The 19,779-nt window shown below is 41.6% G+C and overlaps 1 protein-coding gene across 1 annotated transcript in view; it reads left to right on the top strand.

Annotated features, from left to right (window-relative positions):
* The window catches only part of LOC129164196 (peripheral-type benzodiazepine receptor-associated protein 1-like), a 90,517-nt gene that overhangs the window by 62,089 nt on the left and 8,649 nt on the right, over nucleotides 1-19,779 (top strand). Inside the window, exon 3 of the mRNA XM_070552268.1 lies at nucleotides 17,319-17,408. Coding sequence (XP_070408369.1) covers nucleotides 17,319-17,408 — 90 coding nt within the window. The remainder of the gene's footprint in view (nucleotides 1-17,318; nucleotides 17,409-19,779) is intronic.

Below are 19,779 nucleotides of genomic sequence, written 5' to 3'. Positions count from 1 at the left end.
TCCTTCAGGCTTGTTTTATTTGTGGAGATAAAGCCGCAATGTTGCAGAGTGAACAGAGTCAGTTGGAGTCACTTTGCTGTCAGCCAATCAGAGGCAAGATGTCAGAATATCAGAAAGTTATACTCTGCTGTCTGAAGCTCAGCCCTGTTGTGGCGCACTTCTAGCTCCTGGAACATGAGCACCAGAGCTATTCTCTCACAGAGATAGATTCAACAGGCATTCATTTGCAAGAGAAAAAAACAAGTAAACTTGGTCTTTAAAGGGATACTATGCAACTTTTTCACATTTTAAAATAATTTTCTTGAGCCAATATGTGTTAGAATGACCCATTACAGGGTTAATGAAATGTCAGAACCCCACCGCCCTATGTGGCCAGAATACTGCGCTTGCAGCTTCTGAGTGCTGGGCCGCCACCTGTGGACACTGCAGTCTGCTTCCAGCACGTTTCCTGCGTGTTTTTGAACACAGCTGATTTGTTTGTTTTAGTGATGTAGAAACAAAGGCTGAGAAGACATATAGATTAAGGTGTTAGAAAGGCGATTGCACAGTGAGGAGATATGTTTCACTTTTGCTTTGACCACAGATAATTAATAATGGACACTAGGGGTGCTGAAAGCAAGCAAAACTGTCAAGTGTGCCTTTAAAGAAGAATGCTGATTTTCCCTTAATGAATATGAATAATGAAATCACTGTCTGTTGTTTGTCGATATAGATTTTTTTTCTCGCTGATCTGAAATATTTGGGTGAGACAATAACAAGAGAAAACTGTAATAACTTTGATATTGTAATACTTTTTCTCAGCACTGTATCTCAACCCTGCTGGAAAGTGAACAATAACATTGATCCGTTTCAATTGACAGATATATATACATATATAGAACAAAAGAGATATGTCAAACTAATACTTTTTGCATCAAAATGATCATTTATGTGGGTTGAAATGTTAAATCCCTATGCCACAGTAGAAAGGCTTCCTATGACAGAATAAGATGTCTGTCCAGAATAACATCTACCTTGGGACGACTCAGTGAGAAGGATTAGGAAGGGATAGTATTTCACTATAAAACTACAAACTGCACAGGACAACAATATCTGATCCTTCAGAGGAAAGTGGTTTATTATCCATGCTTTCGTTCTTTTTTAAACACAGAAACAGTTTTCTTTACCTGTTTGTAGCTACAGTTTCGCCGACGGCTGCCGGCTTCTTCAGGCTGACGCTGATGGTGGCGCGTCAATTCCTTCTCCGTTTATCTGCGGGCAGCAGAGGACGTTGTCACCCTCTACTGCCCGCTCTCCCCTCTCCGACGATGCAGTCCCATGCGTGGTCCAGCGTGTAAACTCCGTCGTCCCTGTTCATGGTCCCACATCCACGTCTCCTTATCTCGATTGCTTCCTTGATCCATCTTTTGTATTTTTGTTGTTCGGTGGTTATGATCCGTGTGTTGTCCCAGTCCATTATATGGTTTTCTCTTAAGCAATGATCTGTTACGGCTGACTTTTTTATTGTACTTTCTGCTTCTTCTTTTGCTGCTCTTGTGTGTTTACGATTTGCCTCTTTCTCGCACTCCTTTCTGTGTTCTATTGTTCGTGTATTGAGTTGGCGTCCGGTTTCTCCTATGTATGTTTTATTGCATATTTTGCATGGGATTTCGTAGATGACTCCACATTTTTGTCCAGCTGATATTTTGTCTTTTGGGTGTACTAGTCTGTTTCTAACTGTTGTGTATGGCTTTGTTGGTGTGTTTATGTTGTGTTTTTTCATTGTTGCTCTTATTTTTTCCGTTATGCCTCTGATGTATGGTAGGGTTATCACTGGTTTTGGTTCTTGTCTTTCTGGGTTTCTGGTTCTTTTTTTGGGTTGTTCTTTGCTTTCTGTTTTTGTTTGTTGTTTTCCTTTGTTTATTGCCCATGTCGGGTATGCGCAGGTCTTTAAAGCGTGTTGTATGTGTTTGTCCTCTTGAAGAAGCCGGCAGCCGTCGGCGAAACTGTAGCTACAAACAGGTAAACAAAACTGTTTCTGTGTTTAAAAAAGAACAAAAGCATGGATTTAGAAAGACACAGCAAGAACACACCTAAGATGTTCAAAGAGAAATACGGACAACAAGGAACGAAGGACTTCCGCCGTTTGGAGCGATTACACCAGAAACGCGCACGTCTAAGAAACCACCTTCGCTTCTGTTTAAGATGCCGGGACGAAAACATCACACCCACAAGCCTACAGCTGAAAACATCGATCCGGACCAAGACAGCACAAAATATAATAGAAAGAGCACAGAGAGCACTGCTCAAGGAGAGGATAAGGAACGTCATAACCAAACAGAGGCGTGTGGAGGACGAACTGGAAAGAGGACACCTGGACTTGAAAAGGAATTACAAACTTGATAAACAAATGGAGGAACTAATTAAAGGACACATGATGGAAAAACAGGAAAAAGAGTTCATAAAAGTAAAAGAAAGACACATAAAGAAGTTAAACAGACTCATAAACAAGAAAAAGAGGGGAGAAATACAAGGCAACTCCACACCAAACTCATGGGTATGTAACATTTCACAATACAAACTAACAGAAGCAGAAGAGAGCATATTAAAGAAAGGTTTAAACTTTGCAGTCACACCAAAAGAAATACCATATGATGAATTTATTGTAGCAACAGAACTAGCATGTCAACAGATCACAGATGAGGGAAAGAAAGCAGAACTCAGAAATAACATAGTTGGGATATTAAAAAACAGCCAAATTCAACACAGCAATATTACAAAAGAAGAACAATCAGCCATGACAGCCTTATCCAAAAATGAACAGATAATTATTCTACCGGCAGATAAAGGAAGAACCACAGTAGTTATGGACAGAGAAAAATATAAACAACAGATGAAACAGATGCTAGAGGACAAAAATACATATGAAATACTTAAAAAAGATCCAACAGAAAACATTAAGAAAAACATGAAAAAATTACTGAAGCCACTGCACGAAAAAGGCAAAATAACAGAAAAAATGTACAAACACTGGATTCCTACAGCAAACATAACACCAAGAATATATGGAACACCAAAAATACATAAACAAAACACCCCACTTAGACCAATAGTTGACAGCATAGGTACACCAACATACAACATGGCAAAAGATATCAGCAGAATCATCAGCCCGTTATTAGGAAATACAGACCAACACTGCAAAAATAGTATAGAATTGGCAAAAGAACTAAAGGAAATTACAATAGAAGACAACGACATACTCATCTCACATGACGTCACATTTCTGTTCACAAAAACACCAACCCAAAAAACCATAGACATAGTAGTTAACAGAATCAGACAAGACAAAACTTTACATAAAAGGACAAACCTCACAGCAGATGACACAGCACAACTGATAGGACTGGTAGCTAACTCCACTTACTTCACATACGATAACACAATATACAAACAACTGGAAGGCTTCGCCATGGGTAACCCGTTATCAGCCACCCTGTGCGAGTTTTTCATGGAAGACCTGGAACAAAAAGCCATAGCCACCGCCCCCCCAAACTGCAAAATAAAACTATGGAAACGCTACGTGGATGACATACTAGAAATCATATCAAAAGGTCAAACAGAAACACTAACACAACACTTAAACAATATTGACGACACGGGCAACATAAAATTCACTTATGAGTTAGAAACAGAAGGCAGCATAGCATTTATGGACATGAAAATCACCAGACAGACCGACGGGACCCTAAACATAAACACATACAGGAAACCAACACACACAGACCAATATCTATTATGGACATCAGAACACCCCACCATACACAAAATGTCAGTAATCAGAACATTATATCACCGAGCAAACATAATAACAGAAGAGAGAGACCGTAAACAAGAGGACAAACACATACAACACGCTTTAAAGACCTGCGCATACCCGACATGGGCAATAAACAAAGGAAAACAACAAACAAAAACAGAAAGCAAAGAACAACCCAAAAAAAGAACCAGAAACCCAGAAAGACAAGAACCAAAACCAGTGATAACCCTACCATACATCAGAGGCATAACGGAAAAAATAAGAGCAACAATGAAAAAACACAACATAAACACACCAACAAAGCCATACACAACAGTTAGAAAGAGACTAGTACACCCAAAAGACAAAATATCAGCTGGACAAAAATGTGGAGTCATCTACGAAATCCCATGCAAAATATGCAATAAAACATACATAGGAGAAACCGGACGCCAACTCAATACACGGACAATAGAACACAGAAAGGAGTGCGAGAAAGAGGCAAATCGTAAACACACAAGAGCAGCAAAAGAAGCAGAAAGTACAATAAAAAAGTCAGCCGTAACAGATCATTGCTTAAGAGAAAACCATATAATGGACTGGGACAACACACGGATCATAACCACCGAACAACAAAAATACAAAAGATGGATCAAGGAAGCAATCGAGATAAGGAGACGTGGATGTGGGACCATGAACAGGGACGACGGAGTTTACACGCTGGACCACGCATGGGACTGCATCGTCGGAGAGGGGAGAGCGGGCAGTAGAGGGCGACAACGTCCTCTGCTGCCCGCAGATAAACGGAGAAGGAAGTGACGCGCCACCATCAGCGTCAGCCTGAAGAAGCCGGCAGCCGTCGGCGAAACTGTAGCTACAAACAGGTAAACAAAACTGTTTCTGTGTTTAAAAAAGAACGAAAGCATGGATTTAGAAAGACACAGCAAGAACACACCTAAGAAGTGGTTTATTATTTTTCACTGTCCTGTGGGTATTTGTCTCACACAGCCAGACTGAGATTGAGTTTCCTTCTGCTATATTAACCGATGAAATCAACCCTTCTTCAACTTCTTTCATCCATTAGTTGTTTTTTTTTTCATGTGAGATGCTGCAATTGGTAAACTTTTGTTTGGAAAACTTATTTTGGGATTGTTCATTTTTGCAGCCCCAAACCCAACACACACACACACGCATGCACACGCATGCACGCACGCACGCACGCGCACGCACGCACGCACGCACACACACACACACACACACACACACACACACACACACACACACACACACACACACACACACCAAAAATTAGAGTGCTTGTGCAGGTGTTATTTGTGCATCACTGCCTGTCAGAGCTGGATCCAATAAATACACTGATTTTACCTTTGCCGTTTATAGAGAAAACGTTACTTCCGCTTTTTACCTAAATTAACTGGTTAAAATGGATCTAACCAGATGTTTTCATGACTTTGTTTAGTTTTCACTGGCGTAAAACAGCACATTTTGTCTGAAAATACACACAAATTGCCAGTTTTTCTTTTAATTGTCTTCATGAAGTTCATGCCTTTAGTCTTTTTGACACATGCCTTGTGTCTGATTGTGTCTTTACTCACGGTCCCACTGAAGACAGCAGATGCTGTCGGTGTCTTTCCACCCACAGTTAACTGGAACAAAGTGTTTCCGACGTGACATCTAATTAATGACAATTCTCCTGGGGAAACAGTGGCAATCCTCAACCCACAAGAAGGCCGTTTAAAGTGATGAGCAGCCATCCTTCAAATCTCTGCACACTTGATTTCATTCCTCATCATCAGAAGAGCTTTGCTTCTTCTGTCAAGTATTCAAATGTAATTTTTGATTCTATCCTAACAATATAAAATCTGTATTTCTAAATTAAGCAAAGTTTATATCCACGCTTGTTCGCAAGGGGGCAATGCTTTTATAATAATGTTGTGATTAAATCCCAGTTTTAATTAATCTTTCATTCATAGCTGACATAAACAGATTAAGATGTAATAAATCCCTTTGAAAGCCGACATGCTTGTAATTTAAAATATTTACTGTTCAAAACGGCAATACTAGAGGAATTGTTGTTGATTTACTAGAGCTGGGTGTGCTTTTTGATAAATAAGATAAATTAGCAACAAGATTTTTCAGGCACATACTTATGTTTGGGTTTGATTAAAAATGTTTAAATAATTTAATGCTGTGGGAAACTTGTCAGTACATTTGCAGAGGTTTCTTATAGGGATGAATGCCTCGCAAGCCATACTCAGGGCAAAAACAGCCCAGAAACTCCTCTTTCAGAATGGACAAGTATGCTACATCAGAGGAGAGCTTAACACAGCAGGATTTGGAGTCTTATTTCCTGATATGTTTCCACCTCTGATTGGCTAACAACAACCATGTTACCCAACTTTTATTATTATTTCTTAGCCAACAGGCTGCAATATATACCAAGATGGTTGCAAGATAACCCATTAGACGAGTCCTGGTTAGATGTAGAACAGACACTTTGCAATACGATAGAGCTTTCAGACTTACCATTTATTAGCCCAAGCATAAGAAAACATGAAAGCTTCAAAAGTATTAGTATCAGCACCTCTCTGACAGCATGGTGGGAGTATCTTAAAATGACAGAGTCTTCACTAGTACCATGCAGACGCACACCTATCTGGAACAGTCCTGACATTTTGCAAAACAACAAAATGATGAACCTTCCGGACTGGAAAAATAAAGGAATCCTATACCTGGAACACATATATGAAGGATTGGACTTCATTTAATCAAATAGTCTCCCAATTTGGAATGGATAAGAATAGCTTTTTAGAATATCACCAAATTAAATCTGTAGTCAAACAAAAATTTAAGCTCAATAAAATAGAATTACAAACACCACCAAGGGTATTAGACTTTTATAATCTCAAACCCCCCAAACTGCTGTCTAAAGTATATAAGACACTGTCCAAAATAGACGATAAAATTGCAATCCCTATTGAAAAATGGGAGGTGGATCTATCAGTTAGCTTTGACCAGGACACCTGGTCCCAAACTTGTTTAAAAACTTTTAAAATGATCAGACACCCCAATTTACAATTAATTCAGTACAAAATTCTACAGAGTACACTATACAGGTCATCGGATGTTCAAGACGGGGTTTGTGTCGTCTGACACCTGTGCACACTGCACAAACAACATTTCTGACAATTACATTCATGCACTGTGGTCCTGCCCACCTGTCCAGGAATTTTGGGGTAGAGTATGTGAGGATTTGTCAAAATGTCTGAAATGTCATATCCCAACTTCCCCCTCTCTTTGTTTACTGGGACAGCTGCACGATGTCCCGATTGCAACATCTTTGGTTCACGTGGTTCTGACTGCCATATGCATCGCTAAGAAAACTATCCTCTTGAATTGGAAAAATAGAGAAAGTCTCTGCATTAACCAGCATAGAAATCTTTTGTTAGATCATATTGCACTTGATATAGCCTCTGCTTCCACTTCAGATGAATCTCTCTGGGCTCCTTTGATCGGTTCCATCACATAGCGAGGGTGGGGGGCCATTGATGTTGTCCTGCGGGATGGTGTGGGTGGGGGGGTGTGGGGTCTGAGTTTGGAGTATCCGGATGTTCCCTGGAGGTGGGTTCACTGGGGGTGTCTGGGACTGGGGGGCTGTTGCCCCCCTCTGGAGGTGCTTGGGTTGCCTCGGGGGGTGGACTGCTGGCGGTTGTGAGTGGGGCCCCTTGGGGATCTTGGCGGCGGCCATGGGTCACTGCCTGGTGGCTGCAATGCCCCTGGGCGGGTCTGGGTGGGGGCCTGGGGGCTCGGGGTTTGGGGGTGGCCGGCCCCGTGTGGGGATCTGGGCGGGGCCTTGGGGGTCGGGTCCTGACATGTATGCTGCCGGGAAGAAGGCAGGAACACTCAGCAGTGCCTGGCCCGGGCTCGGGGGCATCAGGTAGACCTTGGCTCCTCTGCCGTTCCATCACAGGGGAGGGGGAGGTCCAGGACGGGGAGGACCAAACCTTACCTGGATGTCCCATGTCTTATATATTCTGGAAGTTGTGCAAATGCAGGGGTGGGCATAGATATTCTGCTGGGATGGGGCTGGGTTGGTGCCCTCGGACTCCGTGAGGCTCTGTAATGCTGCTGCTTTGGGCCCTGGCAGGATGGGCTGGGGTCTCCATGCCCTGGGTGGCAGTTTGACAACAGAGGTGCCTATTGGGGCCAGTAGGGGAGCTAGCTCCCTGGAGGGCTAAGCCCAACCAGCCATTCCTCCCCATCCCCGCATATTTCTCTCCTCCTGCTCCCTCACATCATCACACAAACATACACATAGGACCTTGGGGGGTGGGCAAGTCAGGGAGTGCGGGTATGGACCCCATTTCCGCATTCCTGTGGCAACCTGCCCCCCAATTTTATTTGCACCTTATACACTTCCACTGACGACATTCCACACAAACACACACTTAGGGCCTTGGGAGTGAGCACATTCAACGGCATTTGGCAGGGGGATATTTCAGCCTCCTCCCGAGTGCCGGTGCCCACTTCCAATTTTAAACCGCACTTAGACACTGATGGCTGAGGGTGTAAGTGGGGTGGTGCGGTGGCATCAGCTGGCATATGCCGGATGATGCCCGCACTGCCCACTCACCACAGCCATGGAATACACCTCATGATCACACAACACTATATTGGAGCAGGTGGAGGGAGACTAGGGGTCTTAGCCACCTCTGTTGTTGCTAGGCTTCCTGGGGCTGGAGGCTAGGAGGGAGATCTGGCCGTCTGGTTGGGGTCTGGGGTGGTGGGTTGCTGTGCTCAGCATTGGGCGGGGGAGCCTGCTCATCAGCACCCCAGCAGAAAGGGTCAAACTCTGGTTACCGGTGATGGTTGTACCCCATGTGCAGCAGTACCGGGACCAGAGTTAATAGGGTGTGTATGGGGAGCATGAGTGAGTGTCCGGCGTGCATTTTTGTAAGTCTTGGGTTGTATGTGCATGTGTGAGCATGAGGGAGGGAGTGTATGACTGTGTTTGTGTATGACTGTATATATCAGGTGGGGCCTTTGGGTCCTCCCCTCTCCTGGAACTTCTCTTGATGATATAGATCTTTGTCCCCCCTCCCCCTGCCACACCTGGTGTGGGGGCTTGTGCCATGGTCTGCCTGAGTGTTCGTGGCAACCGGGTCTGGGGGTTTAAGATTTTGGCATCTGCCTGATAGATCCCGGTGGCTGCCTGGTGGGGTCTGGGTCCCTGGGCTCTGCTGGGTCCCCGGCGGGGGTGGTCACCCCTGGGTCCCGGGTCGCTGGGTCACGGGCTCGGCCGGCTAGGGGGTGGGAGGCTGCGGGCGGGCCTGTGGGCTTGCCGCTGATAACTCCAGGGACTCTGCCGGCTGCTGGTTGTGGCCCCCCGGGGCGATCCTCTGTGCCTCTCGAGGGGGGCGGGGGCCTTTCTGGTTGCAGTCTCCTTGGGGTTCCTGCATTCTGGGGCAACGCCTGGATCTCTGGGACTTGGAGCTCCCCCCGTCTCCTGCGCATCTTTGGGGGGCGGATCTGTGGTCCCTCACACTCTCTGTTGGATGCTCCTATAGAGAAACCTTAAATCAACAAGCGCGTGTACACATACAGGTGCTCACATGGTGCTCTCAAAAGTATGGGCTTGGGCACGTTCAACACATGTCTTAAGACTATGGGGGGCACTTAATGCATTGTGATTTATTATCGTGATTCTTCAGTTAAGCAATGTTGATTATATATATATATATATATTGTTTTTTTTTTGTTTTTTTTTTCATCAAGTTGACGCAGTGATAGGTAGATCTTGTTGTATTGTTGTTGTGTCCCTTTTTTGTGTCCTTTTGTTATTTTTCGTCTTTTTCTGCAGGTTTAGAAGCAGACTCTTGTTCATTGTTTATTTTTGTGGAACCCCCCCCCCCCCCCCCTCCTCTCTCTCCACCTTTTCTCTTCCTTTCTCTTTCACCTCTGTCTCCGTGTCTGGTCGGAATTACAAAGCATTCAACAACAATAACAATAAAGTTTTAAGTATCAGGCGTGACATTAAAAGCAAACGCTTTGATGCTCCACCTGAGAATAAATCTGTAAGGCTTGTCACCAGCATTCAGACATCAATTCTGCTTGCTTCACAGCCAGACAGGACACGGTAAAAAAAAAAAAAAAAAAAAAAAATTAATTAAATAAATAAATCTAACATTAAAAATACGTGGCGCATATTAAATGATGTAATAAAAAAGGGTAGTGGCACCAATAGTCTTCCAAATATTTTTCTAACAAAAGACAATAAAGAAATTTATCAGTCTAAAGAAATAGCAAATGATTTCAATAAGTATTTTACCGAAATTGGGCCAAATTTGGCAAAGGATATATCAAATACTAAATTAAATGCTGATGCTGTGAGTAAAATAAGAAATTTAGATAAAACCATATTTATTCAAGGCACAAATGAAAATGAAGTTATAACAGTTGTTAATAAATTTAAAAGTAAAAAGTCAGCAGATTTACATGGATTTGATATGTCTGTTGTAAAATAAATCATTGAGATTATAGCCAAACCACTTACACATATTTGTAACCAGTCTCTCCAATCAGGAAGATTTCCTGAAAGGATGAAGGTTGCAAAAGTCATTCCTGTCTATAAGGCTGGAGACAAACATGACTTTTCTAATTATAGACCAATTTCTATTTTATCTCAGTTCTCCAAAATACTAGAAACAATATTTCATAAACGATTGTATGACTTTATTGAGCATCATGATATTCTTTCTGAACAGCAATATGGTTTTAGACGTGATCGGACAACTTCTCTGGCAATTGTTGATCTAGTGGAGAAAATATCTGATGCAATTGACAACAAACAATATGCTGTTGGGGTGTTCTTAGACCTGACCAAAGCTTTTGATACTGTTAATCATGACTTATTAATACAAAAATTGTGTAGATATGGCATCAGGGGTGTGGCCTATGACTGGATTAAGAGTTATTTAGAGAGCAGACTCCAATATGTCCACATTAACAACACTGATTCACAGCTACTGACAGTGACCACCGGTATCCCACAGGGGTCAGTGTTGGGTCCCTTGTTGTTTATTCTTTATATTAATGACATATGTTTAGTTTCTAAAACATTGCACTTCATACTATTTGCAGATGATACTAATGTTCTAAGTTTTGGGAAAGATTTAATAACATTAATGGACAAGGTTGAGAAAGAATTAAATGCATTAAAGTGTTGGTTTAACTTAAATAAATTAACTTTAAATTTAAATAAAACAAAATTTATCATATTTACTAATAGAGCAATTACAGTGGATATACATCTCAAAATAAATAATACAGAAATTGAAAGAGCGAATGAAATAAAATTTCTTGGCGTAACCATAGAAAAAAAGTTAAGTTGGAAACCGCATATTGACTCAATTAAAGCAAAGTTATCTAAATCATTAGCAGTTCTCTATAAAGTTAAAGAATTTTTAGATGAAAAAGCTTTATATCTTTTGTATTGTTCCTTATTTCTGCCTTATTTCATGTATTGTGTTGAAGTGTGGGGAAATACCTACGAAACCCACTTAAAGCCTTTGTTCATAATTCAGAAGAGAGCTATCCTACTTGTAAATAAAGCAGCTTGTAGAGAGCATACACATGTACTTTTTACTCGTTTAAAAGCATTAAAGTTAAAAGAATTAGTTACATTAAGAACTGCACAATTTATGTATAAAGTGATGTATAATTTGATGCCAAAACAAATTCAGGATCTGTTCCAGATCAGAGAGAGTGTTTATGATCTCAGAGGGTATAAAATGTTTAGAAAGCCTAAAGTAAGAACTAAAATGAAACAACTTTGTATTTCTTGTGTTGGGGTTGATGTGTGGAATAAATTAGACCAGGAGCAAAAAGATTGTTCAACAATGGTAAAGTTTAAGGGTATGTTTAAATCAAATGTGATTAAATATTATGAATCAAGTCAATGAAAAAATGCATAAAACATTAAAGGTCATTATTTTGTTTTTATAAAGCTAGAATGGGGATTTCAATATATTCACCAAACATTTCAAACATGATGTAAAAATTATGGAATCTGTATGCTATTCTAAAATTTTGTTTAAGTTCAAAGGGTTTGGGGGGCTGGGCTTATAAGCTTATGCTTCTACTGCACCCATTCTTAGAACTGTGTAAGTTGTGTGTTTGCTTGTAAAACTGCAAATGTTTCCTTGTTATACTATTGTTGTACTATTGATTTTAATTTCTCATTTCTCATTAAACATGTAAACATGTATGACAATATGTACAAAAACATGGCCAGATTTATGGTGGTTCTTTATTCCTGAAGGAAGGATTAGAAGTTCGCTGAACTTACAGCCATTAGTCCTCTGCTTTTCTCCGAGTCTGGTTCTTTGTTGCTGTGCTTTTGTAGTCCTGGACGTATTTTCACACAAACTTTTGCCCCGTTCGAAAAAAAAAGCACTTTCTTGACATCAGAATGTGTCTTTAAAATTTACGGACATCATGTGTGAAAACATTGCACATAACAAACACATTTCTAGCCCCACTGACTTGCATTCATTTGTTTGTTCTTTCCGGGACCCATGGTCCAGAAGCAGATGGGAGTGACTTAGGCTCCCTATAAGAGATAATACATTGATTGTAATGGATTGTATGTTCATATTAGACTATATTCTTTGTTCTCTTGTTATTCTAAAACCCTCTCTCAAAAAATAAAAATAAATAAAAAACCAAATCTTTGTGTCATCTCCTCTTCCTCCTTTGAATTCCCCTTTTTCTTTTTTCCTCTCCCCTCCTTAATGGCACAGGGCAAATCACATCATTACTGCCCCCTACTGGACTGGAGGTTTAACAGGAAAGTAAAATGGGTCAGAATGAGAGTAGATATATTTATAGTTGTCCTTCCCCGTGTTTCCAGCTCCTCACACTCCACCTCTCAACCATAACTAATCACACACCACCCAGAATAAATACTCATTGGGTTTCACTAGTCTTTGCCAGATCATCTGTCCACCTCCAAGTATCTGAACTGTTTTCTTTGTAATTCTCATATCACACAATGCTTTCTTTTGGCTGTTTTGGTTTAAATCTCATCTCCTCTATTCCTACTCTTCAACACATTGTGGCTTGATTTAGTTTGCTCAAACTCTGAGAAGTTAATCATGTTTGTGAACATCTGCTCTCAGGTTCCCTAATACGTTATGAATGTGTTTTAATCAAATGTATTTTGAGGGGGTTGTCCACGTTAGGCTGACCGGGCCTGTTAGCTTCGTTACTGTTTGGAGAGTTCCTGTCATGGTTTTGATGAAAAGCAAAGTGCTTAGCTGAGTGTGGGCGTGTAAAGATGTAGAAGGAGAGGGAGGACAAAGGAAGACAGAGGTTGTCGGAGTGAATTAAGCATTAGTGATGTTGACATGATCCCTCCCTCTGGCCTGTTCACTCTCTCTCCACACACATATTGATCTCAAATTTCACAACCAGACAATGATTCACACCTAACTGGTTTAACTCGGAGTCCCTGTTGTGTTGTATTTTCCCAAAAACAGAGCTTAATTAGCTTATATATTCAAACCAGATTTCTTTGTTGATTTGCACATATTGAAGGAATAAATTGGCAAGAAAATGTGTGTGTGCAAGTGTGTGTGTCCCTTGGCTTCACAGTCTAACAGTGTGTTTACGAGTTGCTACAGAGTGTTACGTGGAGCTGTGAATGTGCGATTGACTGGAAGTGAGAAGTAGAGAAAATGTACATAATTCCCGGAGGGCTGAAAAGGAAGATTTTTGAAAGGTCGCCTGATAATTTTTTTTGCTTTGTTCACCTTTTTCTTTTGTTTTTGCGCAAGAACAGCCTCGTTTGAACTTTTTACTCCCCGATGAGAGTGCTGGTTGAGCAAGTTTGCAGTTTTGGTTTTCTTTGTATAACATCTTTTATCAGTTTCACCCACAAAATTTGCTTCCATGCTGCCGACTAGGCCAGTCAGTGCAGAGGATGCAGCTTGTGATCTGCCAATCTTACCAATTTAAAATGAGCAAATCTTATATTTGAGTGTCATTTTGCTCCACTGGAAACTAGTCTGCAGTGAGGTGATGTCGCAAAAAGAGTTATGCAATCAAAGCATCATGTGAGCTTACTCACCATTCTGTCTTCCTGCCCTTGTCTGTGTTTTGCCTTGATTGTATCTTTCTTCAGCCTCTCTGCTGCGCACAAAGAGATAAGTCTTGCTGGCTGCTAACTCCCTCTGTATTTCTTTCTCCTCTTGGCCAGGGTTTATCGAGTTCATCGAATGTGCTGATAAATGTGATCATAAACCCCTGAGCTGCACAATCCTTTTCTTGTGCAGAAGTTCCATCCATCCATCTATTTTCTGAACCCACTTGTCCATGTAGGGTTGCGTGTGTGTGTGTGTGTGTGGGGGGGGATTTCCAGCGGTCAATGGGCAATCAGGCGGGGTACACCCTGGACAGAAAGCCAGTCCATCACAGAGCAACATAGAGACACACAGGACAAACAATCATGTACACACACACTCACACCTAAGGACAATTTAGACAGACTAATTAACCTAACAGTCATGTTTCTGGACTGTGGGAGGAAGCCGGAGTACCCGGAGATAACCCACACATGCACAGGGAGAACATGCAAGATCCCAGACCGGGAAGTGAACCCAAGACCTTCTCGCTGCAAGGCAACAGCTCTAACCACTGCACCACTGCACAGCCCTTGTGCAGAAGTTGACAGAGAAATATCGGATTCCCTGTCTGCAGGTTCAGGAGAGCAGACAGTAAATGTAAAGTGCATCACAAATATGTAACACTCTCTAGACTGCAGCAGCAGCTCCTCCACCATCAATGTAGACAACTCAGAAATAAGTCTTTGCTGCTCCAACTGTGCTTCAGTTCCTCTGAAAGCTGCGCTTTAGGATCAGACACGACAAACATGTTTATTTCATTTTGATGTTTCTGTGTTATTTATTGCACAACATTTTATTAAAGAGATAATACCACATATCAATGGCAGGCATTTTAACTTTAAAGAGTAGTCCCAGGCACCATAAAAAGGACTGCTTTCCATTTAAAATAAGTACTGCTTTTACACAGAATAATGAGCATGCATGGCTGCAAAAGTGGAATGTAGCCTTCATTAATCCACCTGCGCTTTCCCCACTCCTATAAGTCAGAACATCTGCTTTAAACTGGCCTATCAGATATGATAATAAAAAATAAAAAATAATGAACAATTCTGCAAAATTAGAATAATTCAAGCTAAAGATGCTTACACATAGGAACAATTGTTTTATCACCTGCTGCTGAAAGGTAAGAGCTCAGGCCTTTGCCTGTTTAAGCTTCTTATCTCATGGACCACAGAACAGATTTCTTTGAAATTTTCAGAAACTATCGATTTGATTCACATTTACAACTGATTACCTTTTGGTGACGACTCAGTTGACGTTGGCTTCAACAGTGAATCAAGATTAGCAAACACAAAAACATGGGCTGCAGCTACTGAGCTAATATTTGACAGGTGCTTAGAGTCCTTCAGTACATACTGAGTGGTAACCAGCCACTCAAGATGCTGAGGAGGACTCCACCAGAGGGCAGTTAACACATACAGGACTGGATTTGGCAGTTTTCGGATTAACCTGGAAACCTGGCAAAAGAGCAACGTTTTCATATTGAGTCAGTATGTGCTAAAATGACCCTTTAGGGTTAGTGAAAAGTTACTCAGACCCCACCACCCGCTTTGACCAGAATACCGGAGTTGCCACTTCAGAGTTGGTGGGCCGCTCCCTGCTGGTGGAGGGAGCTGTGGGGTGGAATGGAGCAGAGCTGGAGTCTACTTCCAGCAGGTTTCCTGCAGGTTTTAGATCATGAACACAACAGATTTGTTTAATTTAGTGATGGATTGCTCCTCTCAACACTAATGAAGGCTGAGGAGACATTTCAGCTAGATTAAGGTGTTAAAAAGACAAACGCACAGTGAGAAGATGTGTTTCATTTTTGGTATATCCACAGAAAATTAATAACGAACACTAGGGAGTGCTAAAAGCAAGAAAAACTTCCTAGTATCCCTTTAAGGCCTGAAGTGATGAGATGCAAAAATTGCAACAATAGTTTTCCAATACAAGAGGTAAAAAAAGTATTACAGATCACATGAAAGCAGGAATCTATCCATAATTTTTGGATCACAAAACATGTTTAAATCTGCAGTTATTTATACATTATACAGTGTTTCCTTACTAAAGGCTTTACCGTGGCGCTACACCATCGCTGAAATTCCAGCGCCATGGCTACAAAATGTCACCCCCCCCCCCCCACACACTCCCACAGTAAAGGTCCTAAAGCGAAACAAACCCCACCCCCTCTCCGGGAAACTAGCACCACGGCTGGAAACACTACTATGTTATAAGTTATTGATTGATACATTTTTATTTTAGAATGGATCAATGTAACTTTTGACAAAGTGCTCCAATGTTTGCTTTAACACATTTACTTGCTTAGAAAGTAACATTTCATTTTCTTGCTTGTTTCTTAAATTTAGTAGGTTTCAGTTCAGTCAAACTATATTAAAACAAATAGTGTTTATTTCGTCTAATCCTGTTGCTTCACATAAAAGGTAATTAGAGCAAAGTCCTGACATCTGTTATGAATGACAAACCCACATTTTAGTAACCCAGTCTGCTGAGAGTGACTGTGAGCAGCCTGACGTGGTCAGTCTCAGTAAACTCCACCCGGACTACTCAGAGCTGTGAGTGAAGGAGCGTGCTGGCCTACTTTGAGTCTAGTATAATTATGTAATGCTTGAGTACCTGCAGCACCAGCAGCGTGACAACTTCTGACTGTGAGTGTGAACCGTGGCGAGAGCAGACAGGATCTGCTCCTCTTCTCAATCTTTCTTTCATGCCTTTCAACTTCATTTCATCCCGAGTTTCTGCTCGCGCAGTTGCTTCTTCAGCCATTGCATGGCGTGCCGTCACGCTCATGTTGCATCCTTTGGGTCTTTTTTTGTTGTTGTTATTTTTCATTTCTCCCTCAAACATTTGTCTCACTTCCTGTTGCACTTTCCCCTCATTTTACTTTTGCTCCTCTCCATCCATCCATCTAGCGCCTGATTATTTCCTCTCCTTGTCAGCTTCCAGCACCACAAATGGAGGGTGACAGTATACAGCTGTGGTTTTTGTCCTCCAGACAGCGTCTTAGAGAAAAGCTTATCTACACACACACACACACACACACACACACACACACACACACACACACACACACACACACACACACACACACACACACACACACACACACACACACAAACACACACAAACACACACACAAACACACACACACGTTGAAGGAAAGAGGGGGGAACTGGCTATCACCTAAAGTCTCTCATCTCTTACGTAACCACTTTAAGATGGAATTTTTCTTTGTGCGTGCATACATTACACACTCAGACATAAAGTCATTACACTCAGGAAGATGTATCGTGATATCACAAGATGTTACCCCCCCTCCTGTTTTGTTTTTTCTTCAGAAAGCGAAGCTTCATGCGGCCTTGCAGGAGAAAGATTGTCTGAATGTTGAGTTGATAAACCACAATCTGAAGGCATCCAAATATGATCAGGTGAGGAATTTATTCAGTGTTCAAATCATGCATTACAAGAACACACACCTCCAGTGCTGATCAATGTCTGACCTGATGGTTTTTAGTGAGAACATATCTCTCATTTTACAGTCTCAGTGATCCAGGGGGCAACATATTACATATTTAGCTGCTTATAAATTGCTCAGAGACTTGTTGGAAACTGATTTATCCCCACAGATCAATACGGCTGCAGCTGCGTTATCATCATCTGCTCTCGAACTAGATCGTTTTCCACTTCTTCACTTTTCTTTATGTCGTGAGTGTTTACCGTGACCAAATCATCAGACTTCAAACATGCATGAATAAACAGATCCAGAACAATGAACAGTGACCGACCGTGATTGTAGGTGATTAGACGCTCTGGTGCTAATAGTGACTTTCACAGAAGGGGGTGCAGGTTTGACACGTGTCCAGCAGCTCCACTCTGAGCCCGTGCTCCAAAAACGATGCCATCTGCGCACCGACAAAGTGGGCATGGAGATGAAAAGAAAACAGGGATGAAGCCCATCCAGCCTTGCCAGATTTACAGTATGAACGATGAGTGCTGGCTTGTAAGAGCAATTGTTGCAAGGGCTCAGTCAGAATGTGCTGAACTGTGAGTGGACGATGAATAATGAAGGAGGCGAAAATACACAGTCAGTGTAATGAGGAAACATGATAGCGGCGGCACAGTTGGAGACTAAAACTCACTTTGAACCTTCATTCAGAATTAAGACTGATCTCTGAGCATGTAATGTTTTAGTAAAATTCAGAATGACATGATTTTTGCTTTCTTTCCAAGAGTTACATTGAAAATAATTTCTGTGCTTTAAAGGGATACTTTGCAACTTTTTCCAATTTTTAAATGTTGTTTTGAGCCTGTGTGGGTCGTTTTGTTGGGACTTAATTCAACTGACATGCCCGGTGCTGCAGTCTGTTTCCAGGACGTTTCCTGCATGTTGTAGAACATGAAAACCGCTGAGTGGTTTAATTTAGTGATGTAGTGATCTGTAGTTTGTATATTTATACACTGTAATTAGATCTAAACATTATAATCAGAAGTGGTTGTTTTTATCATCAGGGAGTTTACTTAAACACTCTGTATTGACTGAGAGACAAGAAAAGAGAGAGTTGGGACCGTTTAAAAATCTTTAATTTCTATAATTATAAATTCTTACAATCTACCAGGACTAACTCTGTGATGTATGCATATGGATCTGAATGTTATCGTGTTGGTGTGTGTGTGTGTGTGGGTTCAGGATCTCTAGGCTGACGTAGCGAATCTGGTTGTTATGACTAGGCTACCACGAGGCTTCAGAAGCTGATGACATGAGCAGCCATTTTGCCGTAACTACGTACCATGTGGAGCCTCCCGTGTTAGATCAGGAATTGCCAGGTCCCTGGACCTTCAGGTGTACTGGAGCTGGTGAAACAGCGGTCGCAGCACTACAAAGCCCGTCTGAGGGTCGACTCCGGTAGCAGCGGCAGGCGTCAGCGAGTTCAGCTCTTATTTTGAAGGGACGTCGTCTTGTTGTTCAAACGACGGAAATCTCCAGCTTGACAGTTCTCAGCTTAAAGTAGAAAGTGCATCTGGCCAGGCTGCACCTCTCTTTTGCGGTGATGGATCGAGAGCTGGTTGAAAACTACGTTGAGAGTATGATGTAACTCCTTTGGAACTCAGATCGAACAGAGCTGAGGTTAAAATGGAACTGAGTTTAAAATGGCGTTGCCTTGTTTTATTTCCCCTAGTTGTTTATAAATCTTAGTAAACCGGATTGGACAACTTCATTAAACAACTCAGATTCTGCCCTACGACAGACGAAAGTTCTGATTGGTTGAGAACCATGTGTCATGCGTTTCCATGTTAATGTAGATCAGTCTGTCTGGTGCAGTCCTGTTTATTCATTAAACACATAACTCATGACATCTTTATTTCACAGATCATTCACCTGACTATTATTGATCAACATATGCTTTGATTAGCTTTATCACAAATAAAGTACTTTGATTAATTAATGGAAAGCGTTCTTCTTCTCTTCTTCTGTCTCTTCTCCTGGAATGTAAACATACTGAAACCCGCATCCGACCTTGGCGATTCCTACACGTTGTTACTGTGTGAAGGGGCAGCTGTTAAGGGCAGACAATAGGATCTTAATAATGCTACAGTGACGAACCACTACTGTAGACACAGAGGAAGGCTGGGGAGACATTTCAGCTGTTAGATTGAGGTGTTATAAAGATGAGTGCACAGCGAGGAGATAGGTTTTGCTTTTGGTTCTACAAACGAACAACAGAGGGTGCTAAAATCAAGCCAAAACTGCCTAGTTACCTGTTAAAATTAAACACAGTTATTGATCATAAAGACGTCTAA

This window comes from Nothobranchius furzeri, chromosome 6 (assembly GCF_043380555.1).
Source record: "Nothobranchius furzeri strain GRZ-AD chromosome 6, NfurGRZ-RIMD1, whole genome shotgun sequence".
Classification (NCBI taxonomy): Eukaryota; Metazoa; Chordata; class Actinopteri; order Cyprinodontiformes; family Nothobranchiidae; genus Nothobranchius; species Nothobranchius furzeri.
The sequence above is the reverse complement of the archived record's forward strand: the minus strand, read 5'-3'. Positions and strand labels throughout refer to the sequence as shown.